This window comes from Rhodotorula toruloides (genome assembly GCF_000320785.1).
Source record: "Rhodotorula toruloides NP11 unplaced genomic scaffold Scaffold21, whole genome shotgun sequence".
In the NCBI taxonomy this organism is placed as follows: domain Eukaryota; kingdom Fungi; phylum Basidiomycota; class Microbotryomycetes; order Sporidiobolales; family Sporidiobolaceae; genus Rhodotorula; species Rhodotorula toruloides.
The window spans coordinates 341,978-369,421 of record NW_015622981.1 but is presented as its reverse complement, the minus strand read 5'-3'; the positions used below and the strand labels follow the sequence as shown (position 1 = coordinate 369,421).

The following is a 27,444-nucleotide window of genomic DNA, read 5'->3' as shown; positions in this document are numbered from 1 at the left end:
CTCACCGCTCACTCGCTCGCGCTAGGGATGGCAGACACGGCGCTGTTCCGTGCAAGCTCAGACTCGGAACCAGACGAGCCGCCAAAGAAGAAGGCGCGCTTCTTTGCCGACGAGGACTCGGACGACGACGTCTCTGGACGAGTCGACACGGTCCACATCGAATCGGACGACGACGAGCGCGCGCCAGTCGCTGGGCCATCACGACTAGTCAAGGAAGAAGCTGGCGAGGACGCGCCGCAGGCTAGGAATGCGGGTAGGAAGCGCGAGACGGACTGGGACGCCCGGTACTTTGGAGGTGCGCGCATCGCCGCCGCTTCTCTGGCCTTGTAGAGGCTGACACTTGAGTGAACAGAGGTCTTCGTGTCTGGCTTTGCGCTGGCGAGCTCGTCGACCTTTGTCAAGCTGCGACCCGGCGAGGCCATCACCTTGAACCGTTCGAAACCGTCGAACCCGTCGAACGCTACGGCCAAGAAGTCTTCTGCATCGAAGAAGAAGCTCGAGCATGACGTCGTGGGGTAAGTAGCGAGAGCGGAGTGAAGAGCGTGGCGCTAACCGGCTCTTTCGCAGGTTTCGCAACGAGAAAGGGATCGAGGTCGGCAGGATCGTTCGCGAAGACGCAGCATGGCTCGCCAAGCTGCTCGACCACGACTTGCTGCGCGTCACGGGCTATTGCGTCGCTTGTCCAGAAAAGTTCCGTTCAGGTGTGTGCCCAACCCGCTTCGACTTGCCGCCTTCCCTGATCGCGCACCTCGCAGGCGACGACATGCAGCTCTCTCTCTCCATCTCCCTCGCTCGCAACGCCTTCGTCGATCCGAACACCTCGGCACCCGAACCGGTCTCGCAGCCGACCAACACGGCCGGCAAGAAAGGTTTCCTCGACGACCTGAAGGAGACGGACCGCGAGAAGCTCCTTCGCGAGCGCAAGAAGGCGCTCAACACGCTGTTCGACAAGGCCGACTTGCACCCGTACGTCGAGGACGGCAATATGCCGACCGGCACGCAGAGCAAACGAGCCATGCTCGACAAGATGGAGAAGCGGACTGGTGTCGGCGATGAGGAGGAAGAAGACGAGCTCAACGAGATCCAGCTCAACCTCGTCTGTACGTGTGCGTAACTGGACGACTTCACGATAGCTAATTGCGCTCTTCCCTCCCAGACTCGAAAGCGATCAAGAACGATGCGAGCCTGCCGGAGCGGGATCCTCCAGACACCTTCGCTCTCACCCTGCGACCCTGTTAGTGGCGAACTGCTTCTGAGTCAACTTTTGCTGACGTCGTCGCCGCCCGCAGACCAGAAGCAAGCGCTGCGCTGGATGGCGGCCATGGAGACAGGCGAAGAGCAGGCTCGCAAGAGTCTCTCGATGCACCCGCTCTGGGAGAAGTACCTCTTCCCCGGCAGCAAAGACGAGAAGGATTGCTTCTACTACAACCCGTACTCTGGTCCGTCCGCTCGTTCCCCGATCACACGACGCGCAGCTTACGGCGGGTTGACGCAGGCGAGCTGTCCCTCGTGTTCCCTAAGGCATCGACGAAGTGCAGAGGCGGCATTCTCGCCGACGAGATGGGCCTCGGCAAGACGATCATGGTCGCTTCGCTGTGCGTCCATCCTCGGTGGCGACGAGGGTCAGAAGCTGAACTCTCTCCGCATCTCGCAGCATCCACACGAACACTGCGTGGACTGCGGCGCAGACGACTGACGACGAGGCGGGTTCAGCTGCAGCCGGCGCCGACAGCGACTCGGACCTCGACTTGTCGACCACGAAGAAGCCGATCCAGACGCAATCTCGCCTCGCTGGCGGCGGCATCTACCGCAAGTCGCAGCCGTCCTCGTCCACTGCGAACGGCTCGTCCTCGAAGCGCCCTCGCCTAAAGTCCGGCACGCCGCGCGCTACGCTCGTCGTTGCGCCCATGACGCTCATCAGCCAGTGGTGCGACGAGCTCGAGCGCAGCAGCAAGGGTGGCGAGCTGCGCGTGCTCATGTATTACGGGAACAAGCGCGAGAGTGGGGCAGACCTGCAGCAGGAGATTGACGGCGGCGTGGATGTCGTCGTGACGAGGTGCGCTCAACGTCCTAAAGCTCTCGGTCTTGTTGTTGACCTTGCCTGTATCCGCAGTTACGGCACGCTCTGCTCTGACTTCAAGCAAAGCGGCTTCGACACGCCCGCACAACCAAGCAAGGAGAAGACCGCCGACGATGCGGCGAAGAAGAGCAAAGGCATAGGGAAGGGGAAGGAGGAGAAGCCCAGGAGCAAGAAGAAGAAGCCGAAGGGCCTCTTTGCGATCGACTGGTTCCGCATCGGTGCGCTGCGCGATCACACGCAAGCCCAGGAGTTCCTGACGCTCGATTGTCACAGTCCTCGACGAGGCCCACCTCATCAAGTCGCGGACGACGCTGAACGCGAAGGCCAGCTATGCGCTCAAAGGCGCGAGACGCTGGGCGCTGACCGGTACTCCTATCGTCAAGTTCGTCAGACGCTCTCCTCCCAGAAGCACTCGCGATACTGACGTGATCGAGCTCGACAGCCGCCTCGAAGACCTCTATTCTCTTCTGCACTTTATCCAGCTCGAGCCCTGGGGTCCGTCCTGCGAGCGCAGGTCTATCACACAGTCTGACGTTTGCTCGTACGCAGGGAACTTCTCGTTCTTCAAGACCTTCGTCACCGTCCCTTTCCAGAACAAGGACCCGCGCGCGATCGAGGTTATCCAGGTCATCCTCGAGAGCATCCGTGCGTCCACCTCCCTTTCCGTCCGCATCGCTTGCTGACCTGTTTGTCCAGTCCTCCGCCGCGAGAAGAAGATGCGCGACAAGGACGGCAACCCCATCGTCGCCCTCCCGGAGAAGAAGCTCGACGTGGTCCATCTCGAGTTTACGCAGGACGAGCGCGATATCTACGACGCCCTGTACAGGAATGCCAAGTCCAAGTTCCTCGGATACGCCGAGGAAGGCACGGTCTTACAGTGCGTCGTGACGATTCCGCCTCTCGGCGCCCCACTGACAACGCTGCGGGTCTCGCCAGGCATGTCACGGCCATCTTCTCGATCCTCATGCGCCTCCGTCAAGCAGTCCTGCACCCGTCGCTCGTTCTCAAGCGTCTGAAGGAGAACCTGCGCGCGAAGGGCCTCAACCGCACGGCCATCGACGACGACCCGATCGCACAAGCTGGCGAGCTTGAAGAGACGGCAATTCAGCGGCTGATCGAGCGGTACACGGCTGGATTGGCGAGCCAGGGTTTGGCGGAGGGGACGCAGGATGCGATTGACGAGCTGCTTGAGAACAAGGACAAGGGTGACGCGGATGAGGCTGGAATGGAGTGCATGCTCTGCATGGAGGTGCGTCGTCGGCTTTCGTCAGACAGATGAACCTTGCTGACGTTCCCGACGGACAGCCCGTCGAGGTGCCCGTCTGGCTGCCGGGATGCGGACACTCGGGCTGCAAGGGGTGTGTCTTGCAGCACTTCACCGATTGCCAGGATGCTGGAGAGGGAGTGCGTCGCTCTCGCTGGTCAATCTTTCATGTGAGCTGACCTTGCGACCTGCAGGCTCGCTGCCCTGTCTGCGGTTCCGGACCGCTCAGCGAACGCGAGATTGCGGAACTCCAGAAGGCGGATGGGACCAAGCCGACTGCGTCGCAGAAGAAGACGAAGAAGCACGGCTACTCGATCCAGACGGTCGCGTCGTCGCCAGGCTCGTCCACGTCGAAGGAGGTCCTGATTCTTGACTCGGACGACGAAGACGACAAGCCGCCCTCGCCAAAGAAGACTGTCATGGGCAAGGCGAAAGCGCCCATCGCGTCCATCACGCTCGACTCCGACAGCTCGGACGAAGAGCAGGACGAAGAAGAGGACGCTTCGGACGACTACCTGCCGAGTCCGCCGCCGCGCAACGGCACCTCCGCAGACGACGACGACGACGGCGACGACGCGGGCCGACTGGAGGATAGCGATGACGACGATGATGTAACCGGCGGCAAGAAGGCGGTCATGCTGTCCAAGGGCGACTTCCGCTCGTCGACCAAGCTGGACGCCCTCGTCAACTCGCTGAAAGCCGCAAAAGCGAAGGATCCCCATCTCAAAGCCGTCGTCTTCTCGCAGGTGCGCTGACTGGCTCGCAAATTGTACCAAGGCTCGGAGTAGCGCTGACCACTTCGCGGCAGTTCACCGGCTTCCTCGACCTGATCGAGCGAGTCATGAACCGGGACAACTTCAAGTAAGTCCTGTCCTCTCCGCAGCTTCCGCTCGCAGACGCTGATGCCTGATCCTCGTGCAGCTACCTCCGTCTCGACGGTGCCATGTCGCAATCGGTCCGCCAGAAGGTCGTCCGCAAGTTCACCAAGACCGACAAGTCGGTCATCCTCCTCGCGTCGCTCAAGGCTGGTGGCGTCGGATTGAACCTGGTACGTCTAGCTGCTTGCGCTCCTCGGGAGTATTGCCTGACTTGCTCCTTCCCTCAGATCGCTGCCGACCACGTCTACCTGATGGACACCTGGTGTGAGTCTGCACTCATGCTCGTCATTCGTCCTTGACTAAGGCCGCACCGTTACGCAGGGAACGCCGCAATCGAGAACCAAGCCGTCGACCGCATCCACCGCTTCGGCCAGACTCGCCAGGTCAGCTTTCTCCGTCTTCTCGTCTTCACGTCCGTCTGACCTTCTTGCGTCGCAGGTCTACGTCACCCGCTTCCTGGTCAATCACTCCATCGACGACAAGATGATCGCGGTGCGTTCGCTCTCGTCGTCAGCGCCGTCCTCCCTCGCTGACCCCCTTGTTGACGAACAGCTTCAAGAGCGCAAGACCAAGGTCATTCAGGGAGCTCTCGGGCAGAACAAGGACAAGAACAAGAAGCAGCTGGCGGAGGACCTCGCGATGATTTTCGCCGACGACTGAGCAGGAGGGGAGGGAGATCATAGTGTCGCTTGTCATATTACGCGCTGTCTCTCGTCTCAGGTCGGATTCTCTGCTTGGCGATCCTACAGCCACACCGCAGTCGCCGCTCCTGCTCCGCCCTCCAGCTTCGTCCGCGCAATTTCGCGAATCTCCTTCCCGTCCCAGCCAAGAATCATGACCAGCCCGTCCTCGCTGTCCGTCAACGCAACATACTCGCAGTCCGCCTTGTTATACGCTTCAGGCGCAGGCTCGACCGCGTTCGCCCATCCGCCCGAAGTCGGCGTCTCCCAGAGACAGAGCGGCTCGTCCGAGGCTGGCAGACCTTCGGGCGTGAGGCCGTAGACGGCAACCCAGCCTTTTGTTTGAGGCTCGAGTCCGCGAGTCGAGCAGTAGAGGTACTTCTGCGAAGGCGAGACCCGCACTTCGTCGGCCCAGTAGAGCGAGGGCGAGTGGTCTGCGGGCAGAAGCTTTAGCGAGTGATTCTCGCGGTCGGCTGAGCGAGCGAGACGGACCTTTGGGGATGATCTTGATGCCCTTGACATGCGAGAGCTTGCCAGCTTCGGCGTCCACCTCGAAGACATCGACCATACTCGTGTGTTCCTGCAAGCTGTAGACGTAGCGTCCGTTCGGGTGAGGCGTGACATGTCGAGGACCGTCGGTTGGGCGCGGCGCGATATTCTTGTCGGCCAGGACGAGCGAGCCGTCTTCTTGCAAGACGCGGAAGACGAAGACGGCGTTTCGTCCGCTGTCGAAGGCGACGGGAGGGTTAGTGGCGCTTTATTCGCAGACTGGAAGGAGACTGGACGCACATGTCGGCGACGTAGGCGAGCTTGCCGTCGGGAGACAGGTCGAACGAATGACTGCCGTGCCGCAACCCGCCAAAGTCCATCACGCCGCCGTCGTCTCGTTGGCGGTCCTCGCCGACAAAGTCCAGCTTCTGCAGCACCTTCTCCTCAAACGCGCCCGTCTTTGCGTCCAGTCGGAAGACTTCGCCCGTCGGTCCTCCCGCTGAATACGCTGTCGTGTCGGAGACGCAAACGTAGCCTGATCGCGCGGCCGTCTGTACCGAATTCAGGTGCCGTACGACGGGCACACCGGCATCGTTCCGCGCAATCTCGTAGGAGGCGAGGCCAGGAGGCGTTGTCCAAGAGGTTGCGTACAGCCGGTCCTTCGCTTTCTGCGGGCGTGCAACCGTTCGTGAGCTGTTCGTGCGATGCTGGGGAGTCAATGGAGTGACGCACGTTCAGCGCGAGCCAGCTGTGCGGCGCCTGTCCCTCGTTCGTCGCCGCGACCTCAAGCGTCCCCACTTCCGAGTCGAAGGCGAGGGAGAAGACACGGTTGGTGTTGAAGGTGCCGACAAGCAAGTAGCGCGCAGGCATGGCGGATAGCAGCTTGCAAGAATGAGAAAGAAGCGTAGGAAGCCGAAGAACAGAGCGACTTCCTCCGAACGAGATTGGCTTCGGGATGTCAAGACCGCGCATACACCGACAGCTACTTCTTCTTCTTCTCCTTGATCTTGAGGGGCGGCACAGTCTCCTTCTCGAGCCACCACCGCTCCTCCTCCGTCATCTCCCGGTACCGCCCCTTCTCGCCCGCCGCCTTGTCCGAAAGCTGAACCGTGAAAGTCGCCTCCTTCTGCTTCGGCTTCTTCCGCTCTGCCTTCTGGACCATCTCGTCGTCTCCTGGCACAGGTATCCTGACCGTGAGCGTCGGCATCTTCTGCATCATGACCTGGACGCGTCGCCGGAGGAGCCGCGGCCGGATAACGTGAGGACGCTTCCACTTTGTCGTGTCGAAGGCCGGGACGAGCGAGCGGCGGGCATCGTCGGGAAAGGCACGGCGAGTTGAGAGCGGTGGCAGAGGCGGAGGTCGCTTCTGCCGCTGTTCGGCTGTCTGCAGCCGTCGAGGCGGCAGCTTGGGCGTCGACGACGTAGACTTGATTTCGAGTTCCCGAGTCCGCGTCCACCCCTTCATGAGATGCTCTGGGGCGATCTTGAGCCCTGCGTGCTTCTTCAGCAGCCGACTCGCCTCGTCCATGCCGTCAACCTCGTCCTTGCCCTGCAAGACCTTGATCGAGACGGGCGCGAAGACCTTGCCCGTCTGCATGTTCCAGAACCGCCGCTTGATGGCCTTGATCCGTTGAGGTATGAGCGGACCGAGCAGTCGAGCTTGTTCGCTGGTCGGGTCGGCGCGTTCGGGCAGAAGAGGCGGTTTGAGCAGGTCGGCGGGAGCGGGTGCACGGGAGTTGTGAGCCAATGACGAGGTCACAAGGGCGGCGAGGGCTGGAGGGAAAGTGCTCTTCCTGCGCCCGGGCTCGAGAAAGGGCTGCGGGAAGAGCGTCAGCCGAGAGAGGCGGCGGAAGAATGGTCGACGGAACGAACTTCGAGAATGGCATGCTTGACTTTGCCCCGAACGCCGTACGCCGTCTCGTACGCCCTCATAATCGAATGCAGATAGCCCTCATTCGCAGCTTGCAGGTGCCGGAGCAGCTGTCAGCGAGTAAAAGCTTCATCAGTTAAAGTTGAGGAGGAGAAAGTCGTGCCGACCCACCTTCTGCGCCCGCTTGATCCGCCGCAACGCCCTCTCACTTGACTCTGGATCCTGCTCCTCGCGGAAAGCTGTCCGGACCTTGGCCGTGTAGTGCGCGCTGTCGTCGTCGAGGAAGAGCGTGAGTTTGGCTGTGCCGGCAAGTCGTGTGAGAGAGCGTACCTGAGCCTACTGTCCGGCAGCAGCTCTGCCTCGCGCAGGAGGGCCCTGTACAGCCCTTTTCCGACCAGCATCGCGGCCAGAAAGTCGGACGAGGAGTAGAAGCGATGAAGATGCGGGTCAGCTTCTCGCCGTTCACACCGCTCGCTGGAACTGCTCGCTAGGCTCTTGAAGGAGTGTTCGAGGGTCCAGGAACGTCAGACGACCCGCGCCATGGCGCGCAGTCGACCACCGGCTCCGACCGCAGCGTCACAACACCGGACGGCCTTTCCGCGACTGTCAGCGTTCCTCGTCGGCCTCTCGCTCACCAGTCTCGCCATCTGTCTCGCGATATACCGATCCTACGTCGCGACGCAGCCGTACTACCCGCCGGGATCGTTGCCGGAGGATGCGCGAGGGGGAGGGGCTGGCTCGTGCAGGATGAGCTTCATGTCGCCGGCCTACATGCATCTTTCGGGATTCGGGAGGGAGTTTACGAGACTGGGGAACGGGCCGTGGGGGCTGTACCTGTACCGCGAGGCGGGGTGGGACGACAATCCGTTCGTCGAGGATGGACGAGGCGGCCAGAAGCTTCAGCTCTCCGGCACGCCCGTCCTGTTCGTCCCAGGAAACGCAGGCAGCTTCAGGCAGGTCAGGAGTCTGGCGAGCGCGGCGAGTCGGGCGTGGTTCGAGGTGCCAGGCGTGCCGCGGAAGGGCGTAGGAACGCGAGAAGGCGGAGCCAGTCTCGACTTCTTCACCCTCGACTTCAACGACGACTTCTCCGCCTTCCACGGCCAGACTCTCCTCGACCAGGCCGAATACACCGCCGACTGCATCCGATACATCCTCAGCCTGTACGCCCACCATGAAGACGAAGCGACAGGCCGAAACCGCCGCCCTGATCCGACAGCCGTCATTGTCGTTGGCCACTCGATGGGCGGGGTCGTCGCGCGAGCAGCCTTCCTCAACCCGAACTACCAGTCGCATTCCATTTCAACCCTCATCACCTTCGCAACTCCCCATGTCGTCCCGCCTGTCACCGTCGACGCAGGGGTCGACCGCGTCTACGAGGCGATCAACTCGTACTGGCGGGACGCTTACGAGCTTTCGACGTCGCCAACGTCGAGCTTCACCGCCATCGAACCGCCTTCTCCAGCCCTCGCCAGCTTCCGCGCCCCTCCCCACGAAGAATTGCGCGACCTCGTCCTTATCTCGATCGCGGGCGGTTTATCAGATGTCACCATCGCATCCGAGTCTGTCTCGCTCGCCTCACTCCTGCCTGTCGACGGCTCAAACGGCTTCACCGTCTTCACCACGGCGATTCCAGGCGTTCAGACGCCGATCGACCACCTCGCCATCCTATGGTGCCAGCAACTTATGCAGACAGTTGCGCAAGGCCTGCTGGCGATCGTCGACGTCCGGCGAGCCTCGGGTGTCTCGTCACGGGAGGAGCGGGTGGCAGAGCTCGGCAGACGATGGCTCGGCAGCCTCGAGCTCCCGCCGAAGGAGGACTCGTCTGCGCGGAGAGTCGCGCTGGACGCTGTCGTGCGCGGTCAGAGCAGCACGCAGCTGAAGGTCGGCGAGAGGCTTGTCGTCCGGCCGGACGACGTTATCGCAGGTCGACGAACCTACATCCTCCCCGTCCCGCCTACGAGAACCTACACTGGCCCTCGCGTCTTTAGACTCCTGACGTCCGCATCTATTGGACGCCGTAAGGACGACTTCGTTGAGGTGTGGGCCTGCGAAGCGAGCGGCAGCACACGGCAACAGCCCGACAACGACAAAGGTCGCAGCGCGCTTGACGAGACCGAGGGATCCCCTTGCACCGCTCTGTACCCTCGCCACGTCACGACTCTGCCCTCGTCGCCGCATTCGAGTGTCTCGCCCATCCTACCGGCCCCGGTCGAGCACGGCTCGATCTCGCTCGTCTCGCTCGACGCGCAGCAGCTGGAGGGAAAGGAAGCGATTGCAGTCGTCGTCAAAGAGGGTGGTTCGCCGTGGGTGCTGGCGGAGTTCGCAGATGCGGAGAAGAGCATCCACGTAGTCGAGAAGGGAGCTCTCCGTGCGTTGCTCCTCAGTCGTAAATCTTCGCGCTCGTTGACGCTCCCTATCTCACAGACCTCCTGCTGAACGGCTACAAGCTGGAAGCGCTGCCGGCGACTCCAGCGATGGTGTCGGAGGTCTGGCTTCCCGCGCTCGACACGTCGCTCCTCACGCTCAAGCTTCGGGTCTACCGCAGCGAATGCCAAGGTACGTCGCAGCGTCACCTTCCACAGAAGTGAGCTGACTGGGTCACGGCCCGACAGAACACACCTCGCTTTTCGCCCCTCTCCTGCGACAATACTCGTCCACCGTCCATGAGTCCAAGTACTTCCCGAATGTCCGCCTCGCCTCGCTCTACACGCACTCGTCGGGCCCTTATCTGCCTCCAGCCTCTTCCCCTTTCTCCGCCTCCGGCACCCGTCTTCAGTTCTTCCTCGACCCAACCTGTGCGCGACCGGCTGGACCAGGCGAGACGGCCGACTTGGCCCTCGAGATTAGCGTCGACGTCTGGGCAACACTCGGCGCGCTCGTTGTGCGGTACAGGATGGCGATGGTGACCGTTCCCTTTGCTTTCGCGATGTTCGTCCTCGGCAGGCAGATCCGGGAGTACAACGGTGGAGGTGAGTCGAGTCGCTCTCGCCTTTTCGACAAGCTTCTCAGGTACTTACTATGTCTCACTGGCAGCTCCCTTCCCGACTTTCGGCGCTGCCCTCTCAAATGTCTCCCGGCGAACCTTCCCTCTCCTCCTTGCCGGCCTGCTCGTCCTCTCCTACATCCAGTCAATCGCCCTCAGCGGTCACATGGCCTCGCGCGACCACCTCGCATCCGTCGAACCGGCTCACCATCGCCACTCGCACCTCTCCCTTCCGCCAAGCTGGCTCGCCAATCTCATGCTCGGCAACTCGGGCAGCTTCTGGGCGCCGCTCGTGCCCATACTCGCCTTCGCTATCCTCAGCGTCGTCGTGTTCGAGTATGTCGCGCTGTCAGCCATTGTTGGCGGCGTTGCCTGGAGCATTCGCCAACTACAGGCGCGGGGTCCTGCTCGGTTGCGGCCTTTCGTAACGTGCGTTGCCCATCCTCCTCCTCGTCATCACACTGGTGCTGATAACTCATGCGCGCGACAGCCTCGCGGACACACCCGACACGCTCCCCTTGCAACGGGTGCTCACGATGATCGTCCTCCTCCTACTCGTCCTCTTTTTCGCGCCCTACCAGTTCGCCTACCTCGTCATTGTGCTCGTTCACCTCTTCTCAACGATCCGGTGCCTCGTCTTGGCGCAAGAAGCGGCACCGGCCTCGACACCTTCCGCTTCAGCAGGACCGTCATCCGCCGTCACAGCCGCAGCAGCAAGACGGCTATGGGATCGCTACCACTACACCTTCTCCATCCTATTCGTCCTCGTGACGCTCCTGCCGATCAACGCGCTTATCCTCGTCGTCTGGGTCCGCAACCTCGCCGTCGGATGGCTCGCGCCGTTCTCGTCCGATCACAACGTCCTCATGGTTGTCGGGTTCCTCGCGAACGTCGAGGCGCTCCATAGCGGCAAGATGCTGCAGCGCAGCGCTGGCGGACGGTGCGTGACGTCTCCTCTCTCGCCTCGAATATCGCTCACATTTGCTTCGCACATAGGTACTCGCCAACGGTCACCCTCCTCGCCTTCGTCATCCCTGCGACATACTCCTTACTGTACGGCATTCGCGCCGCGCACAGACTCTACTCGCTCGCCAACTTGTGCTTCCTCTGGCTCGCCCTCGGGACCAGTGACGGCTTCGTCGGCTCGACGGGCGCGAGTCCGACTGCGGGAGACGCCGGGCTCGTCGATGTGCCGCCTCGTGACGTCAAGCGACGGTGCAGCAGTCCGCCTGAACCGACGGACGACTTGGTGGGCGAGGGCGGCGTCGCACGGAAGGTCGCGACTCTTGGGACCGCGGGCGGGCCCTCAAGACGGTGACTTTCGCTTTTGAAGCAGACACTTATGCGGAATCAGTACCGGGTTGTTGTGCTTGTAACGCTGCTCTGCGCATTTCCCTTACGGAGCGGCGGGCGGACTTGCTCACGCTCGCCGGCGACCTCAATCCGAGGTGGGGCGCTCTTCGACCTCGCTCGTCTCCCTCTCAAACGTACTTACAGGCGACCGCGACTGCTCTGGTGCGTCACAGATCGACGCTTGGGAACGTCTGAAACGCCCTGCTGACGCTCGCCCGCCCTCGACAGCTCCTCGCTCCTGTGCATCTCCTCGTCTCCGCTTCCCTCACAACACGCTGTCGCCCGCTTAGCACACCATGACTCGCAAAGTCTTCATCGCAGGCGTCGGAATGACGGCCTTCTCCAAGCCGCGCAACCTCATCGACTACCCAGAGTGTGTTGCGCTCTTTCGCTTCTTCGCGAAGTCCGAGTCGGCTGACAGTCGCACTCGCAGACTCGCCGTAGAGGCAGCGACTAAGGCTCTTCTCGACGCTGGAATCAACTACGACGACATCCAGCAGGCCTTTGCCGGCTATGTCTACGGGTCCGTCTCGCCCTTCTCCTTACGCTCCGTCTTCCCGCTGATCCCGCTTCCCTGCCCGCAGAGACTCGACCTGCGGCCAGCGAGCACTGTACGCGCTCGGCATGACCTCGATCCCCATCATCAACGTCAACAACAAGTGCGTCGAGTCTCTCGTCGCCTTCCGTTCCTTCGTAGCTCACGGTCTACTGCTCGTACGCAGCTGCTCGACCGGTTCTTCCGCACTCTGGCTTGCTCGTCAAGCCATCGAATACGGCATCTCGGACTGCGTGATGGCGCTCGGCTTCGAAAAGATGGCACCTGGCTCGCTCCAAACGATCTTCGACGATCGCGATCCGCCACTCAGCAAGACGGTCGGACTCCTCGCCGACATGGAATGCCTGACGGGAGGGCCGATGGCGGCTGAGATCTTCGGTTCCGGCGGCGAGGAGTGCGTCCCGTCATCCCCCTTCTTCCAAGTCAACGGCGAGCTGACTCGCCCCTCGCGATGTCCAGGTACTGCCAAAAGTACGGCGCAAAGTGGGAACACTGCGCCAAGATCGCCTCGAAGAGCCACAAGCACTCGGTCAACAACCCTTACGCGCAGTTCCACAACGCTCTCGAGCCGGAGCAGGTGCTCAAGGACAAGAAGGTGACGAAGTACTTGACCCGGTGCGTCTGCGCTGCTAGCGAGGGTTCGCCGTCTCGAAATTGACCCTCCCTCCCCCCTTGCGCAGCTCGATGTGCTGCCCAACATCCGACGGCGCCGCCTGCGCCATCGTTTGCTCGGAAGAGTTCGTCAAAAAGCACAAGCTCGAGAATCAGGCAATCGAGGTCGTCGCAATGTCCATGACGACCGACTCGCAGCGTCTCTTCGAAGACCGCAGCGCCATCGAGCTCGCCGGCTCCGACATGACCCGCATCGCCGCAAAGGAGGCGTTTGCCAAGGCCAAGATCACGCCCGACGATGTCCAGGTCATCGAGCTGCACGACTGCTTCGCCGCGAACGAGCTTATGACCTACGATGCGCTCGGCCTTAGCCCGCCTGGCAAGGCGCATGAGATTGTCGACCGAGGCGATAATACGTACGGCGGCAAGTGGGTTATCAATGCTTCGGGCGGATTGCTTGCGAAGGGACACCCGCTTGGCGCGACCGGACTCGGCATGGCGTTCTACCTCGTCAACCAGGTGCGGCAGTTCCTATCTCCTTTTCGCGCGATTGAGCTCACCTTTTCGACGTACTGCAGCTTCGCGGATGGGCCGGCCCGATGCAAGACCCGCGCTGCCGACCTGGCGAGCTCGAGGAGCAGGGCAAGACGCCGTACGCGCTCATGCACAACATCGGCCTCGGGGGCAGCTGCGTCGTCGGCATTTTCAAGCGCCCAGACTTCTACCAGCAAGACAAAAAGCCGGATGGCAGGGACCGAGTCGGCTACAACCACGGATGCGAGTGCAAGGCTGTCACTATCGAGGAGTGCGTGTCCTTCCTCTCGCTTTGTCTGATAGTGTACTGACGCTGCAACCTCCTCCTTCAGCGTCGACAAGGTCAAGAGCAGGCGGGCGTTCTCGAAGTGGGCGGAGGCGAACTTGTGAAGCGGCGGCGTCTCTGTCGTTGTTCCCTCGCGCTTCCCACCCTCTGTACAGTTATGCAGCTGTCAATACGAGATCTGTCAGACAGAAAGAAGCGTCGTCGAGAGTCGTCCACCGTTGTCCTCTTCCCTTCGCGACCTTCTCCTTCGTCCGCTTCACTCGACTTCTCCTTCCTAGCTTTGTTTGGCTTGGCCTTGCTCCTGTCGTCTCTGACATACCGCTTCTGCCCCTCGCAAGGCCTCCCGTCGTCTTCCACGCCAGCCCTCGCGCGTCATGGCTGCCGCTCCACCCAGCGTACCGACGGAGCTGAAACCGGTCTCGCCGTACCTAGCGCGGGCGCACGAGCTTGCTAAAGCCGAGCCAGTCATCTCCTACTGGTGTGCGTGCACTCAAGCCCATCCGAAGCGACGAGAGGGCGCCAGGCTGACACAACTCGCTCGCTCGTCTTGACACGCAGGCACCTACTATGCGCTCCAACAGGGCATGTCGTTGCGGACCAAGGACGCGGAGAGTCAGGCGTTCATGCTCGGGCTTATGGACAAGCTGGAAGAGGTGCGTCGACCAGTTGTCTCGATGTGGGGGCTATCGCAGGACTGATTTCATCGCTCTGGGCAACAGATGAAGGCGCAGCACACCTCGAACGATGCTTTCACGGACGACGTCGCAGCCGCGGCGTACATCGAGAACTTTGGACTCAAGCTGTTCTCGCAGGCGGACAACGAGGATAGGAAGGGCAAGGCGACGAGGCGAGTCCTTCTTTGCTTAGAAGCGTGTTCCTCAAGCTGACACAGACACACATAGGCTCACGGCGCGGAAGTTCCTTGCGGCCGCCAACTTCCTCGAGCTGCTGTCCATCTTTGGCGAGATCTCAAGCGAGGTGCGTCCTGCTTGCTCGCCCAGTTCCGACAGTCGACTGATTCTCAGCCTCCAGAATCGCGACAAGATCAAGTACGGCAAGTGGAAGGCGGCTGACATCGCAAAGGCGTTCCGCGAAGGGCGAACACCGACGCCTGGTCCGGCTGGAGGTCCGCAGGAAGGCGAGGAGGACGCCGTCGAGACGTCGCGAGTGTCCGCGGACGAGGCGAAGGAACTGTCGAAAGAGCTGGCGGCGATGGACACGGGCGACAAGAAGGAGGAGGCGGAGTCCCGAGCAGCCGAAGAAGCCACTTCACCGGCCGACGTCTATACGGGAGAGACGCCTGGCGACGAATCCGCCTCCTACCCTTTCCCTCAGCAGCCGACGACTCTGCCTTCTGCACCACCAGACGCACCCGACTTCACCGACGACGAGCCTCTCCCGACCATTCCGCCTTCTGCCCCATCATTCCTCGACGAGGCGCCTGCGCCCGCTTCCGGGCCAGAACCAACCATCAACGAGATGCCTAGATCGCCGACGCATCAGACGTCGGAGCTGCCTCATCCGCACGCGCACGCTGCGTCCGATCCGCCTGCCTTTCCCTCCGCCGTCTTTCCCGCCGCTCCTCCCCTTCCCCCTCAGCCCTCTCTTCCCGCCTTTGTCCCGCCGCCCGCGTCATTCAACGCGCCGCCTCGCGTTCCCGACCCACCAGCACCTGTCGTCGAAGCCCGCCGCGACGACTTTGACCCGATGACGATCACGAATGTGCAGAAGCACGCGCGGTGGGCCATCTCTGCGCTCAACTACGAGGACGTCGAGACGGCGCGGAAGGAGCTGAGACTCGCTCTGGCGATGCTGGGTGGTTGAAGAGCTGCAACCTTGTTCGATTACCCTTGACTGTAATCTGTTCGAAGCGAGCATTACAAAGGTCATTACAACGAGAGTTGCCTCCCTTCACCATCACGTCGCGCCCTCGCTGCTTAAGATGTCGGCCAGCCAGCCCAGCCAGACGCTGTACATCAGCAACATCGCCTACGACAAGGCCCGAAAGGACGGTGCGTCTCGTTCTCCTCCTCACCCCGCCAGACGACCGCACCTCGCGATGAACCTCCCTGACCCCTTTGCTTGTCCTGTGCTGCTTGCTGCCGTGCTCACAGAGGTCCGAAGAGCCCTGTATGCGCTCTTCTCGACGTACGGACGGGTGGTAGACGTTGTGCACACGCGGGCGCCGAGGATGAGGGGGACCGCTTTCGTCGTCTTCCGCGACCTGGCGAGCAGCACGGCGGCGATGCGAGGGTTGGACGGAGAGTCATTCTACGGTCGAGGCTTGGTCAGTCCGCGATCGAGCGTCTTTCGCCTTGTGAGCGGGTCTCGAGGAGTTCGCTGACCTTGTTGCTCTCCTCGCTGCAGCGGATCTCGTACGCCAAGGGCACATCTTACGCCACGATTGCGCAGACAGAGGGACCCCAAGCGGTGTATGCCATCAAGCTGGGCTTGAGGGATGCGAACGAGGAGGCGGGCAACAAGTCGCGGTTGACGGTCTCGGGCGCGCAGAAGAAGCTGATCGACGACCGGCGGAAGGAGAAGCGTGGACGGGAAGACGAGGAGGAGGAAGAGGAGGAAGAAGAGGACGAGGATGAGGAGCCGCAGGCGAAGAAGAGCAAGCAGGCGGAGGAGGAAGACGGTGCGCGCTCTTTCTCTCGTCCTTCCGCTCGACACCGCTGACGCACCTGTACGTACGAAGACGCTATGGAGGAGTCGGACGACGAGGAGGCGCCAGCACCGACGGCAGGACAAGGCAGCGAGCCGAACCCTATACTCTACATCGAAGGTCTGCCAGCGGAGCTCACGGGCGATATGCTCTCGACTCTCTTCCAACAGTACGTTGCCTTCACCGCGTCTCCGTCGAGTCTCCAAGGCAACGTGCTCACACCACCTAGCTGACCTTTTATCGCACCATGCAGATACCCCGGCCTCTCCTCCACGCGCCTACTTCCCGTCCCTGTCGGCGCAGCCAAGAACAGCGGCACCGCTTTCGTCTCTTACGAGTCGACGATGCAGGCGGGTGTCGCCAAGGAGGCGCTCGACGGCTTCCTCGTCGACCGTGATGCGCCGATGAAGGTCAGCTGGGCCAAGCGGGGATAGATGCCGCTCTCTCCACCGGCCCTGCGATGCTGTTGTTCGCTCGTAGCGGGGCAAAATGTATCACCAGACTTTCCCTCCATTGCTCGAGGAGGCGAGGGTGGACTTTGCCTGCTGGTGAGCCGCCTCGTGAGTTTGCGCTCGATGCGGCGCGAGGGACTATCCGCTAGCTCTTCTCAGAGAACTGCCGAGCTTTGCAAGCAGTTCTTCCGGCGCGACACGAACCTTGACATCGTCGCTCTCGAGGACGTCTCTCATTCTCCGCGACCTCGCGCTCACCTGGTTATGCGGCGAGCTGCTGCCACTGCTGTGCGAACAGCGCTTTCTGCGCGACCGCCTGCGACACGAACAGCGCCCGTCGCCGTCCCACTCCCCCGCCAGTTCTCCTCATCGTCGACCTCGCACTTCTTCTTCAGGCGACCGCAGAAGACGCGATCGCAGCTCAGGCAGGAGCTACTCGATGCTGCGGCACGGGGTCAGCCGGAAGTGGTCGGCAAGCTGTACCCTCAGTTCGCTCAGCTCGCCCATCCCTCGACCGACTCGTCTGAACGACCACGACTCTGGCGGAAAGAAGCGCAGGCCCTGCTGCGACTAGTTGCACAGGCAGGACATTTCGGCACCGCTCTGCGCATCTTCAACGACCTCGAAGCGCTGTACGACTCGCCGCCTCAACTCGCCGAACACCAGCTCCTCCTTCTCGCTATGGTCAACTCGAACCGGCATTCCAAGGCCGTCGAGTGGGTCGAGTCGCTGGAGAGCTCGTACGGGCTGCGGCCAGAGCCGTCAGAGTGGAACGTCGTCTTGCAGGGATTCAGGCAGCAAGGGGATGTCGAGGGCATGCTGGACGTCGTGCGGCGCATGCGGTCTAGCGGGGCGTCGCCCGACCTCGTTACGTACAACACGTTGATTGCGGGGCTACTTGCGGCGCGGCGGCTCGATTTGGCTCGCGCGTCCGTCCAAGAAATGGAGGCGGAAGGCGTTCAGCCGGATTTGATGACCAGCACAACGCTCCTCGTCGGCTTCCTCGACGCAGGCGAGCTTGCATCAGCACGGGAGGTCCACGACCGTCTCCTCGAAACGGCGGGGCTGCCCAATCGGCTGTCGTCGAAGGGCAAGGGGAAGGAGTCGTATCGGGAGGATCAGCCGCCAGCCGAGGTCGACGTCCCCGTCGTCAATGCGTTGGTGCGATACGAGACTGTCGTCAACGGTCTCGACGCGGCTCTGTCGTTTGCTGAGCGGTGTCGCGATAACGGCGTCCCGCTGGACGGCTACACGATCAACACGCTCGTCAAGGCCGGCGTGCGCGAGATCCGTTCGGCAGATGGCGGAGCTCGCCTCGTCGAGCGTCTCGAGGACATCACGGGTGCACAGTCAGATCGACGAACGTGGTCGGTCCTGGTCTCGCATCTCGCACGAGGCGGAAGCGACGTTGACGAGGCCCTCAAGCTCTACTACATGGCGAGAGATCGCTTCGTCGAACCCGATTCGGCGATGGTCCAGCCATTGCTCGACGCGCTCCTCAAGCCTGCACCATCTGCCGAGACGCTCGCGCAGGCAAAGGTGCTGTACGAGGATCTCGTCTCGGGCGCGTGTTCATACCGCAACAAGCCCGACTCGAGCATCTTTGCCACGCTTCTCCGCGCGTGTGCTCATCAGGACTGCACCGACCTCGACTGGTCGCTCTCGCTGGTGCAGGACATGCGGGATCGGTCGGTCCGACTAGACCCGCTCTCGGTCGGCTGGCATATCGTCGCGATGATGCGGGCGGCACCTTCGTTCGAAGATGCGTTCAAGGCGTACGACGAGATGCGCGCGCTCGACCCGTCGGCCCTCGACGCCAAAGCCTACAACACCATCCTTCACGCCTTCACCACCCTTCGAGCCGACACGGGCGATGCTGCGCCGTCTGCGTACATCAACGAGTTCCTCTCCGACATGATCCGGTCCGGCCACCCTCCTGAGTCGGCGACCTACTCCCTCCTCCTCCAGCACTACTCGCGCATCGCGGAGCCGTCTCTCGAGATGATCAAGCAGCTTCACTCGCGCATCAAGCTCGACGCCAGCTTTGATCCCGACACGCCGCTCTTCAATTCGCTCATGGACGCCTACTCGCGCGTCGGCGCCTTCGACCGCGCCTACGGCGTGTGGGACTCGATGCTGCTCAATCTCTCCGGCCGCATCAAGCCGGACCAAATCTCCGTCTCGATCCTGCTCGACACCTGCGGGCGAGACGGGTACATGGGCGGCAGGCAGCGCGGGATGCGGCTCTGGCAGGACCTCGAACGCGGGACGTTGCCGGTCGTGCGGAACTACAAGATCTGGGAGAGTTGGGTCGAGGCGTTGTGTCGATGGGGAATGTTCAACGAGGCGGAGAAGGTCGTGTTCGAGGAGATGGGCAGGCCGCCAGCGAACGCGGTGGGAACGGGTGCGCAGGTCGCGCCGAAACCGACGATCGCGACGGTCGAGATGTTGCTGAAGTTTGCGCGGTGGACGACCCGCGACGGCGAGGAGCGGGCGCGAGTAACGGCGGGGCGGATCAAGGCGGAGCTGCCGGAGCTGTGGGAGCAGTTGCCTGCGAGCGCGAAGTCGCTGGGCCGGCCGCAGGAGCAGCAGGTGGAAGGCGGAGGAGCAGACGTATCGAGCTAGACGGGGAGGATCTGCATTTCGCATTGACAGTGATACAACAACAACGAGATGAGCGACTGCATGAGTGAGACTACTGCTTTCTGAGAAGCTTCTCTGTCACGCTGAGCGGCATGCACAGGCGCGGGTCGACGGCCTGCAATCCCGGGTAGTCGAGGAGGGCGAGCCCTGCCAAGCCGAAGACGGTGTGCCAGACGTCCGCCACGTCTTCTGGCCGGTCTGCGATGCCTCCCTTGTCCGGGTCCTGCGAAAAGTGGGCATGAGCGAGCAGACAAGCGAAAGTTAAGCACTACGCACTTGAGCACTCAGGATGAACTTGGTGAGCTTTGCACCGTCGATCCAGTGCGACCTGCCGAGAATGGCGAGCGTAGCGATGACCCACCAGCTGTAGCAGACCTGTCGAAGCGAAGTAAAGTCATGGATCAGATTCGCAATGCGAGAGAGATTGACCAGCTCACGTCTTCCAGCTTTTCTGGTCGGCCGTTGAGTCCGCCGTTCGGTAGCTGCCGCTCGCATAACCACCAGCACAACGTGTCGGAGTCGACGATGTCGAGACGGTCAAGCATGGCGAGCGTGCTAACCGACGTCCAGACTGCGCGACGCGATGTCAGCTGCTGCACGCCAGCGCAAGCGTGACAACTTCGACGCACCATACGACGCATGACTCTCGGCGCCCTCTACTCGCCCAAAGCCGCCGTCAAAGTTCCGGCAGTTGCGGATAAAGTCGACCGTGACTTCCTGGTCGAGGTCATCGAGGCGGCCGAGAAGAGCGAGAATGCCGACGGCGCAGCAGGAGAAGCGAGAGTCTTGCTCGCCCCACTCGTCCCCGGCGAAGGAACCTCGCTTCGGATCTTGCAGCGAGAGGACCCCTGCAAAAGTCGGCAAGGACCCGTCAGGTTCGCTCGACGCCTGGAGCAGGGAGAGCACGCACACGAGACGATCTTGTCCCTGTTGAGCACGTCGAGCGAGTCCTGCATGGCGAGGATCTGGACGGCGCTCAGGGTCGAGTGGATGTGCGCTTCGTGGCCGGGATGAGGCGCAAATCCTCCTGTCGAGAGCGCAATAATCGTCAGGGTGGCCTCAAGCTGAGCACACCACCTCTACGCACCGACATCTTCGTGCCAGCAGCTCATGACCCAGCGAACCATCTCGTCTCGAGGGAGGGCGTCCATCCGACCCATGAAAGCGAGCGCCGTGAGTCCCCAGTACACGCCATTCATCCGCAGGTGTTCGGTGAAGAGGTAGCTCAGGCTGTCCTGGTCCTTTTGACGAAGCACAATCACGGTCAGCGGGAGTTGTTGGCGTACGAGAGAGGGATAGCCGTGCCGTACCTTGTCGAGGGACTGGATGTAGGAGACGTGCAAGTCCGTGAGCAGGGTCTGCGGGGCGGCCTCTGCCTGAGTCGTAGCCATCATGCCAACACACGAACAGCCCAGTCCAGCGGTGTTTGTGTCAGCCAGGTAGCGGTCGAGGACAAGGAGCGGTTCGTCTCCGCCGCCTCACACGCTCTCGCTCAGACTCGACGATGGACGCCGTTCGGGATCTCACAAGCAGCGGCAAGAGCTTTGTCAAGGATGGCCAGCAGGTGCGCCGCCCTCGCTCCTCTTCCCCCGCCTCACCCGGACGTGTCGCTCATCAGTTCGTGGGTTCCGCGCGTCGCCAGTTCATGAACAAGTGCACCAAGCCGGACCAGAAGGGTGCGTTGCCGTTTTGCTCAAGCTAGAAGCGCGTACCGATCGCCGGAACTGCTCGCTGACTTCCTTCTCCTCCTCGACACTGCACATCCTCCGCTCGCGCCTTTCTCGCCAACGACTTGCTCCTGGACTCCTTTCCGTCGCCACTCCTCCATCCTGCTGTCCTGCTTCCCCGTCGACGTCCTTTCGTCGTCTCGAAACACCGTCTTCACTTCGCCTTCTCCCTCCTCCGCTCTCCCCGTCTTCATCCTCACAGAATACCTCCAGATCTGCCGCGCCGTCGCAATCGGCTTCGCCATGATGGGCGGAATCGGCTACCTCGTCAAGCTCATCCACGTGCGTCCGTTCCCACGTCTCTCTTGGTCCAGTCCATCCCCTGAAGCCGACAGCTGACCCTGGATGCGTCTTGCTTTGGTCGCGCAGATCCCCATCAACAACATCCTCGTCGGTGGCGCATAACCTCTTCAAACCCGGCCGTCGGAACAGAATCTTGGAAGAAAGGGAGGAAAGGGAAAAGGCGGAAGTCTGGGTCGCCTTCTCCACTCCATTGTTTGTGTCGCTGCTGTGTTTTTGGCTTTCCCCCTTCTCTCTCGCTCTAAACCTCGCATGCATGTCTTGCAACACCGTTGTACTTGTTACCCAGACACGCGGACGCATGCACCTCCGCTCGCCAATTCACGCCTGCAAGCCTTCCGTTTTCTCTCGCTCTCTGGCCGGCACTCGACACAGAACTGACAGCAGGACTCGACGATCCCAATAGCACGAACGACAACAGCCCAATTACAGACGCAGACGCCCCCTTTACCTTGCCTACTTGGCCGCGACCGCCCCTCCGAGGACCTTGTGCACCTGGGTCCTGAGTCCCATGAAGGACGTGACGGTTCCGACGAGACCGATGAGTCCGTCGTTGAGGGAGTGGTAGCCGAGCGTGCCCGAGGGGATGAGGATGTCGAGGCAGTCTTGCGTCAGTTGGTAGCGGACGGCGGCTTGTTGGCTGTGCGCGTCGAGGCGAAGCATCAGATACCGTCGGGAGTAAGGGATGTGGCGGAACGGAGGAGAACGCACGCCCTGATCGTCTTCAACTCGACCTTCCTCTCACTCTCCTTCTCCGCATCGCTACGGACCCTCCTCGCGCCCGCCTCGCGCTGCTGCAACCCATACAGCTTGTAAAGCGACGAGACGATCGAGAAGGCGATGCCGGTGAACCACAGGCGCGCGGCGCGGTGCTGGATCGTCTTGTAGGTTGCGGGCTCGAACGGACGGACTTTGGCCGTGTGGGCCTATTAAGCACAATCTCGTCAGGAGCTGTTCTTCTGAGAGAAGGAGGAGGCGTGCGCACCCAGACGAGCGTGTCGTTGATGAGGTAGCCGGCGTAGCCGAGCTGGCGGCCGACGGTAGTGAGCTTGAGAACGGGGTCCGAGAGGTCGAGGCCCTTGACGGCGGCTTGGAGGTGCTCGAGAGGCTTGCCAATGCGCATGACTGTGTACATCCGACGGAATTCGCAAGCGTCAACTCCTGCAAACAGGCAGAAAGAGGGTGCAGGAGATCAACGAGGACGCACGCTTGCGCGACAAGCCGAGCGTGCTCTTCAAGGCGTTAAGGCGGGCGACCGTCTCGTTGGAGTAGCCCTTGCGGAGGCAGTCTGGGCGCGAGGAGCGAGGTCAGCTTAGATGACTGGCGGAAAGAAGGCCAGAGGGACGAACACCAGGCGAGGAAGCGCGCGTAGTATTGGATGGCGCGGTAGAGCTTGTCGCGGCCGACTGCAGGACATCTCAACGTCAGTTGGGCGTCGCGAGGATGCGAGAAGAGGACGAGTTGGCGCGGAGCGGGACGAACCGGTAGTCGACCCGACCTTGAGGGTCGCAGTGATGGCCGGGTGGAGGACGAGCTGGTGAATGACGGTCTGCGCCAGACTCTCAGCATCGTCAGCGTGTCTCGTCGCCCAAAAGCGTTGTCCTGGACTAACCATGGCTGGTTGTTGCGCGTGAAGGGCGAGGTGGGGGAGAACGGGACGAGGAGAGGACGGGGCGAGGTGGGAGTAAGACTCGGTGGCAGTGGGGAAGCGAGCGACTCTTTGTGAGTGCCTCGCGGTGCAGTACGAGCGGTGCGATGCGGTGAGCGAGAGGGTCCAAGGTCAAGCCGGTCGCTCGCAAGTTGCCGGAGTTGGTTCGGGAGCGACTTTGCTGTATGTGGCTCGGGATGGGACGGATGACACGCTGGACTGCACTCGCATCACTCGCACTCGCAGCCATCGCACCGGCAACCGCGCGCGAGACGCTCGACGAAGCAGGTCAGCCACTCGTCCTCTCCTCATCAGTTCAAGGGGAGAACTCACGACCACTCGCACGGGACAGCCGTACATGCACGCGAACTCATCGCTTACCGTGCGAAGAATACCGGCACTCTCATGAGCGTCTTCCCGGGGGATGCGCAGGTGCCCACGCCTGGTCTTCCCTTTGGACTGGTCAGTCGAGCGATTCCTTCACCATCGCACGGATGATCGCGTGGACTGACGACGTCTGTACCTGACCACGCACAGCAAGAGTACTATGCGCACTACCCCGACTCGAATGGCGACCTGCTCCTCCTCGCAATGCCCATCGCAGCCGTCCGTCCCTCCCTTCGCTCATCTCTCGACTCCGCTAACCCTCGTTCGCACCCTCAGATCTACCGCAACGCCCTTCCACCCAACGCTCCCAACCTCACCATGACGATCAACGACATGTACGGGTTCGGGAACGGGAACTTGGCGGCAGGGAGGATGCGCGTCGCCCTCTTTGGCACGCTCGAGCGGGTCGAGGGCGAGAAGGAGATTGAGAAGTGCAGGCAGGCGTACCTCGAGGGTGAGTCGCTCGAGTTTCGCGCTGCAGGGGGCTTCCGCTAACCTTGCCCCCGAGCAGCCCACCCTGATGCGAGGGGCTGGATCCCGCCTGGCGGTCCTCACGCCGCCTTCTACGCCCGCTTTCGCGTCAATAAGGTCTACGCTTTCGTGAGTAGCTCTCGAGGGGAACTTGCGGTCGTCATAGTGCGATCAGCCACTGACTCCCGCTCCGCGCCCTTGTTCCGCGCAGAACGGCTTTGGCGACGTTGCCTTTATCGGCTGGGTCCCACTCGACCTTTACCGCTCTTCAGGTGCCAAGATGCGCTCAGCGAAGGAGGTCCACCGCGACTGGCCTGTCCCGCGCCAGCCCGAAGAGAACGACGAGTTTGGCGTCGTCGACTTGTTCGGCGAGCAGGGCGGCGACCATGGTGTTGCGCGGATCTTGCCTGTTGCGCAGGAGGAGATCGAGGTCGAGGAGAAGCGCAGGGAGAGGTTCCGTGTCCAGCTTTCGTAGATTCGTCCGCTTCTTCCGCTCGTTATTTCCGCCCCTTGTCTCGTTGTACTACTCTCTCGTACTGTCTCTCGCATCCCAGTCGTCTCGTATCTCGCAATGCCCTTCTGCCAGCTTCCCTCGAACTTGTCGAGATCCGCCTGAATTGCCCGGACGCCGTCGTCATTCACCTCGTCTTGCTCTTTCGTCGTCCTCGCACGATGCTGCAGACTCGAGGACTGCACGCGCTGAGACCACCACCGCTACTCGCGCGCTCACTGCGCCCACAAGCGCTCACACGCCCGCGCTCGCTGCCAGCCTCCGCGCCCTCGATCCGACCCTCGCGACCCGCTCACTCGCTCGCACGGTCACCGGCAGGGCAATCACAGGGATCAGGATGGAGCTACCACTCTCATGCGCGGTTCGCATTCATACCGGTCCTGTTCGGAGTAGGCGGATCAGGCGCACTCCTCCTCGACACCTCGCATCCACACGACGAGCCGAAACACTCGCTCAAGTCGATCCTCGACAACGTCGAGAAACCCGAGGCGGACGAGTTCTTGATTGCGGTCAATGCGGCGGATATCGATGAGGACGAGGCGAATGCGAGTTTGGTCAGGCGGATACGGAGGTGGGTGAGGGACTGGGTTCTCGAGCCCGTCTCGACGAGCCTGAGGTTCCTCCAACTCGTGTTGCTCTTCTTGCCCGTGCTCGTCACGGCGCCGATCTTGGCGCTCGAGTTGGTCGATGAGCGGAGGGACAGGAGGAGAGGGAGGGAACGGAGGACGAAGGAGAGGACTACGACGAGGTTGTGGTACCTTTTGCTCGTGCACCAGATGGAGATGGCTGGTCCGACGTTCATCAAGGTGCGTCTGCACTCCTTGCTCTCGAGGGAACCCGCAAATTGACGATTCGCTTCAACTCGTAGCTCGCTCAATGGGCCGGCTCGCGCACCGACCTGTTCCCCGCCGAGCTCTGCACCCTATTCGGCAAGCTGCACTCGCAGGGCTCGCCGCACTCCTTCCGCTACACCAAGCGCGTGATCGAGCGGGCGTTCGGCCTCCCCTTCTCCCAAATTTTCGTCGACTTCCGCCGCGACCCGCTCGGAATCGGCGCCATCGCGCAAGTGTACAAAGCCGTCTTGAACCCCGACCTCTTGCCGGAGGACTACCTCGCTTTGAAGCATACGGAGGACCCGGCACCGACTGCGAGACTCAGGCAGACGATTGCACCGACGCCGGACGACAAGCGGCCTCCTCGGACACCTGGCGCGACAGTCGCGATCAAGGTCCTCCACCCGGGCGTCGAGAAGAAGATCCGCCGCGACCTCAAGCTCATGATGTTCTTCGCCAAGGCGCTCAACGCCTTGCCTGGCATGGAGTGGCTCAGCTTTCCCGAGGAGGTGCAGGTCTTTGGCGAGATGATGCTCAGCCAAGTCGACCTGCGCATCGAGGCCAACAACCTGGGTGCGTACAGCTCGTCTCTTCCTCTCGACCCTGCACGCTGACCGGCTTCCCTCGCGCAGTTACTTTCGAGAAGTACTTCATGCACCGGCCGACCGTCTCTTTCCCCCGCGCACTCAAGCAATACACAGCCCCTCGCGTCCTGATCGAAGAATTCGAAGACGCCGTCCCGCTCGAATTGTTCCTCAACAACGGAGGCGGGCCTTTCGACCATCGGATCGCGAATTTGGGGTTGGATGCGTTTTTGGTGAGTTGCGAGAGGGCGTGAGGAGGAGAAGTGAGGCTGACGGGTCGGTGTGCGCGCAGAATATGATGCTCATCGACAACTTTGTGCACTCCGACCTGCATGTGCGTTCCTCTCGCTTCGTTCCCGCTTTCGAGCACCCAGCACTGACGCGACTTCTCGCTTTGCAGCCCGGCGTGCGTCTCACTCAAGCACACGGCTTCCTTCGCACCCACTAATTCGCTCGCCTTGCAGAACATCATGGTCAAGTGGTTCAAGCCGTCGACGCGGAGCATGCTCGCCTCGCTATGGGCGACCTGGCGGGACAAGCCCGAACCTGACGCAGCCGACGCCGTCGACAACGTCAACGGAGCCGAGATCGTCCACCGACTACGGTCGCTCAAGCACGACAAGGCCGCCTGGCTCGCAGAGCTCGACCGCCTCGACGCAGAGGGCTACCAGCCCGAACTCGTCTTCATCGACACGGGCCTCGTTACGCGATTGAACGAGACGAACCGACGGAACTTTATCGACCTCTTTACGGCTATCGCGAGCTTTGACGGATACCGCGCCGGCCAACTCATGGTTGAGCGGTGTCGCGCGCCGGAACTCGTGGTCGACGAGGAGACGTTCGCGCTCAAGATGCAGAAGCTCGTCCTCGGCGTCAAGAGCCAGACGTTCTCCCTCGGCAAGATCAAGATCTCGGACGTCCTCTCGCAGGTATTGACCAATGTCCGCGAGCACCACGTCAAGATGGAGGCCGACTTTGTCAACACCGTCATCTCGATCCTCTTGCTCGAGGGAATCGGGCGACAACTCGATCCGGAGATGGACCTCTTCAAGAGCGCGTTGCCGATCTTGCGGCAGCTCGGACAGCAGGTCGGGCGCGAGCAAGTGATGAGCCAGGCGAGCAAGATGGACGTCGAGAGTCTCGCAAGTATGGCCAAGGTGCGTAGGCGTTTCGTGCCAGCTCGGGAATATAGCGCAATTGGCGCCCACTTTGCTGAAATTTCTGCACGTCGCCCGCCTGCAGATCTGGGTGTGGATTGAAGCGCGCCAACTCGCCTCGATTGCCGTCGCCGACGTCGACGACTTCCTCCGCTACGACACGTGCGTTCGCTACCGTCCCGCTCAAATGGATCCGCCGCTAACGCTCGCTTTCGCAGCCTCATGCCCAACGTCTAACCTCCAGGCGGCCACGCCTTGTTATGTCCATACCGCTCCTCGCCCTTGTTGTCTCTCCCTCGACCGTCGAACGCTGTTCTTATTCCGCTCCTGTCCCGCCGTCTGTACCGTAGCCTCGTTTCTAGACACGCGACTATTCGTGCGCAACTAGAGTTCCTGCGTTCCCTCCGTTCCGTCCAGCCTTTCAGGTCTTCGACACGTCTGCTTCTCTCGCTCGCTCGCCCGATCCGCAGAGGAGCGG

At 61.9% G+C, this 27,444-nt stretch overlaps 13 protein-coding genes across 13 annotated transcripts; 9 read left to right on the top strand and 4 right to left on the bottom strand.

Moving 5' to 3' along the window:
- Window positions 1-27: 27 nt before the first annotated feature.
- RHTO_03613 (DNA repair protein rad5) lies at window positions 28-4,882 on the top strand (the record flags this gene model as incomplete). The annotated part of the gene is made up of 22 exons (XM_016417283.1): window positions 28-295; window positions 353-515; window positions 568-701; window positions 756-1,100; window positions 1,157-1,234; window positions 1,290-1,439; window positions 1,496-1,595; window positions 1,655-2,056; window positions 2,114-2,298; window positions 2,354-2,462; window positions 2,523-2,575; window positions 2,630-2,725; window positions 2,777-2,957; window positions 3,017-3,329; window positions 3,386-3,484; window positions 3,539-4,090; window positions 4,153-4,205; window positions 4,266-4,392; window positions 4,450-4,486; window positions 4,544-4,605; window positions 4,661-4,714; window positions 4,775-4,882. 22 exons carry the CDS (start codon window positions 28-30, stop codon window positions 4,880-4,882), a joined length of 3,669 nt encoding a protein of 1,222 aa, XP_016271496.1.
- An 83-nt stretch (window positions 4,883-4,965) lies between these two features.
- Window positions 4,966-6,261, bottom strand: RHTO_03612 (carboxy-cis,cis-muconate cyclase; the record flags this gene model as incomplete). The annotated part of the gene is made up of 4 exons (XM_016417282.1): window positions 4,966-5,336; window positions 5,395-5,627; window positions 5,692-6,059; window positions 6,124-6,261. The coding sequence occupies 4 exons, from the start codon at window positions 6,259-6,261 to the stop codon at window positions 4,966-4,968; spliced, it is 1,110 nt and encodes a 369-aa protein (XP_016271495.1).
- A 112-nt stretch (window positions 6,262-6,373) lies between these two features.
- On the bottom strand, window positions 6,374-7,662 carry RHTO_03611 (uncharacterized protein; the record flags this gene model as incomplete). Its single annotated transcript, XM_016417281.1, has 4 exons — window positions 6,374-7,207; window positions 7,264-7,371; window positions 7,433-7,529; window positions 7,592-7,662. 4 exons carry the CDS (start codon window positions 7,660-7,662, stop codon window positions 6,374-6,376), a joined length of 1,110 nt encoding a protein of 369 aa, XP_016271494.1.
- A 139-nt stretch (window positions 7,663-7,801) lies between these two features.
- Window positions 7,802-11,562, top strand: RHTO_03610 (glycosylphosphatidylinositol deacylase; the record flags this gene model as incomplete). The annotated part of the gene is made up of 6 exons (XM_016417280.1): window positions 7,802-9,629; window positions 9,686-9,817; window positions 9,874-10,230; window positions 10,295-10,673; window positions 10,735-11,184; window positions 11,241-11,562. The coding sequence occupies 6 exons, from the start codon at window positions 7,802-7,804 to the stop codon at window positions 11,560-11,562; spliced, it is 3,468 nt and encodes a 1,155-aa protein (XP_016271493.1).
- A 331-nt stretch (window positions 11,563-11,893) lies between these two features.
- Window positions 11,894-13,689, top strand: RHTO_03609 (sterol carrier protein 2; the record flags this gene model as incomplete). The annotated part of the gene is made up of 8 exons (XM_016417279.1): window positions 11,894-11,970; window positions 12,031-12,120; window positions 12,182-12,256; window positions 12,320-12,547; window positions 12,613-12,768; window positions 12,834-13,284; window positions 13,344-13,570; window positions 13,632-13,689. The coding sequence occupies 8 exons, from the start codon at window positions 11,894-11,896 to the stop codon at window positions 13,687-13,689; spliced, it is 1,362 nt and encodes a 453-aa protein (XP_016271492.1).
- A 270-nt stretch (window positions 13,690-13,959) lies between these two features.
- RHTO_03608 (late endosome to vacuole transport-related protein) lies at window positions 13,960-15,409 on the top strand (the record flags this gene model as incomplete). The annotated part of the gene is made up of 5 exons (XM_016417278.1): window positions 13,960-14,065; window positions 14,144-14,238; window positions 14,305-14,432; window positions 14,488-14,563; window positions 14,618-15,409. 5 exons carry the CDS (start codon window positions 13,960-13,962, stop codon window positions 15,407-15,409), a joined length of 1,197 nt encoding a protein of 398 aa, XP_016271491.1.
- Window positions 15,410-15,527: 118 nt separating this feature from the next.
- On the top strand, window positions 15,528-16,687 carry RHTO_03607 (U1 small nuclear ribonucleoprotein A; the record flags this gene model as incomplete). The annotated part of the gene is made up of 5 exons (XM_016417277.1): window positions 15,528-15,597; window positions 15,700-15,872; window positions 15,953-16,226; window positions 16,287-16,422; window positions 16,507-16,687. The coding sequence occupies 5 exons, from the start codon at window positions 15,528-15,530 to the stop codon at window positions 16,685-16,687; spliced, it is 834 nt and encodes a 277-aa protein (XP_016271490.1).
- A 282-nt stretch (window positions 16,688-16,969) lies between these two features.
- On the top strand, window positions 16,970-19,330 carry RHTO_03606 (pentatricopeptide repeat protein; the record flags this gene model as incomplete). Its single annotated transcript, XM_016417276.1, has 1 exon — window positions 16,970-19,330. One exon carries the CDS (start codon window positions 16,970-16,972, stop codon window positions 19,328-19,330), a length of 2,361 nt encoding a protein of 786 aa, XP_016271489.1.
- Window positions 19,331-19,400: 70 nt separating this feature from the next.
- RHTO_03605 (geranylgeranyl transferase type-2 subunit beta) lies at window positions 19,401-20,739 on the bottom strand (the record flags this gene model as incomplete). Its single annotated transcript, XM_016417275.1, has 7 exons — window positions 19,401-19,571; window positions 19,625-19,723; window positions 19,786-19,919; window positions 19,978-20,196; window positions 20,259-20,375; window positions 20,436-20,589; window positions 20,659-20,739. 7 exons carry the CDS (start codon window positions 20,737-20,739, stop codon window positions 19,401-19,403), a joined length of 975 nt encoding a protein of 324 aa, XP_016271488.1.
- Window positions 20,740-20,852: 113 nt separating this feature from the next.
- On the top strand, window positions 20,853-21,480 carry RHTO_03604 (protein transport protein SEC61 subunit gamma; the record flags this gene model as incomplete). Its single annotated transcript, XM_016417274.1, has 4 exons — window positions 20,853-20,912; window positions 20,991-21,024; window positions 21,278-21,357; window positions 21,445-21,480. 4 exons carry the CDS (start codon window positions 20,853-20,855, stop codon window positions 21,478-21,480), a joined length of 210 nt encoding a protein of 69 aa, XP_016271487.1.
- A 351-nt stretch (window positions 21,481-21,831) lies between these two features.
- Window positions 21,832-22,990, bottom strand: RHTO_03603 (peroxisomal biogenesis factor 11; the record flags this gene model as incomplete). Its single annotated transcript, XM_016417273.1, has 7 exons — window positions 21,832-22,015; window positions 22,087-22,301; window positions 22,361-22,500; window positions 22,583-22,663; window positions 22,725-22,781; window positions 22,858-22,924; window positions 22,988-22,990. 7 exons carry the CDS (start codon window positions 22,988-22,990, stop codon window positions 21,832-21,834), a joined length of 747 nt encoding a protein of 248 aa, XP_016271486.1.
- Window positions 22,991-23,220: 230 nt separating this feature from the next.
- Window positions 23,221-24,356, top strand: RHTO_03602 (FMN binding protein; the record flags this gene model as incomplete). The annotated part of the gene is made up of 6 exons (XM_016417272.1): window positions 23,221-23,311; window positions 23,376-23,485; window positions 23,561-23,629; window positions 23,687-23,864; window positions 23,922-24,010; window positions 24,093-24,356. 6 exons carry the CDS (start codon window positions 23,221-23,223, stop codon window positions 24,354-24,356), a joined length of 801 nt encoding a protein of 266 aa, XP_016271485.1.
- Window positions 24,357-24,553: 197 nt separating this feature from the next.
- RHTO_03601 (ubiquinone biosynthesis, ABC1 family protein) lies at window positions 24,554-27,203 on the top strand (the record flags this gene model as incomplete). The annotated part of the gene is made up of 8 exons (XM_016417271.1): window positions 24,554-25,198; window positions 25,261-25,798; window positions 25,858-26,042; window positions 26,102-26,143; window positions 26,210-26,215; window positions 26,274-26,966; window positions 27,052-27,128; window positions 27,185-27,203. The coding sequence occupies 8 exons, from the start codon at window positions 24,554-24,556 to the stop codon at window positions 27,201-27,203; spliced, it is 2,205 nt and encodes a 734-aa protein (XP_016271484.1).
- Window positions 27,204-27,444: the final 241 nt, after the last annotated feature.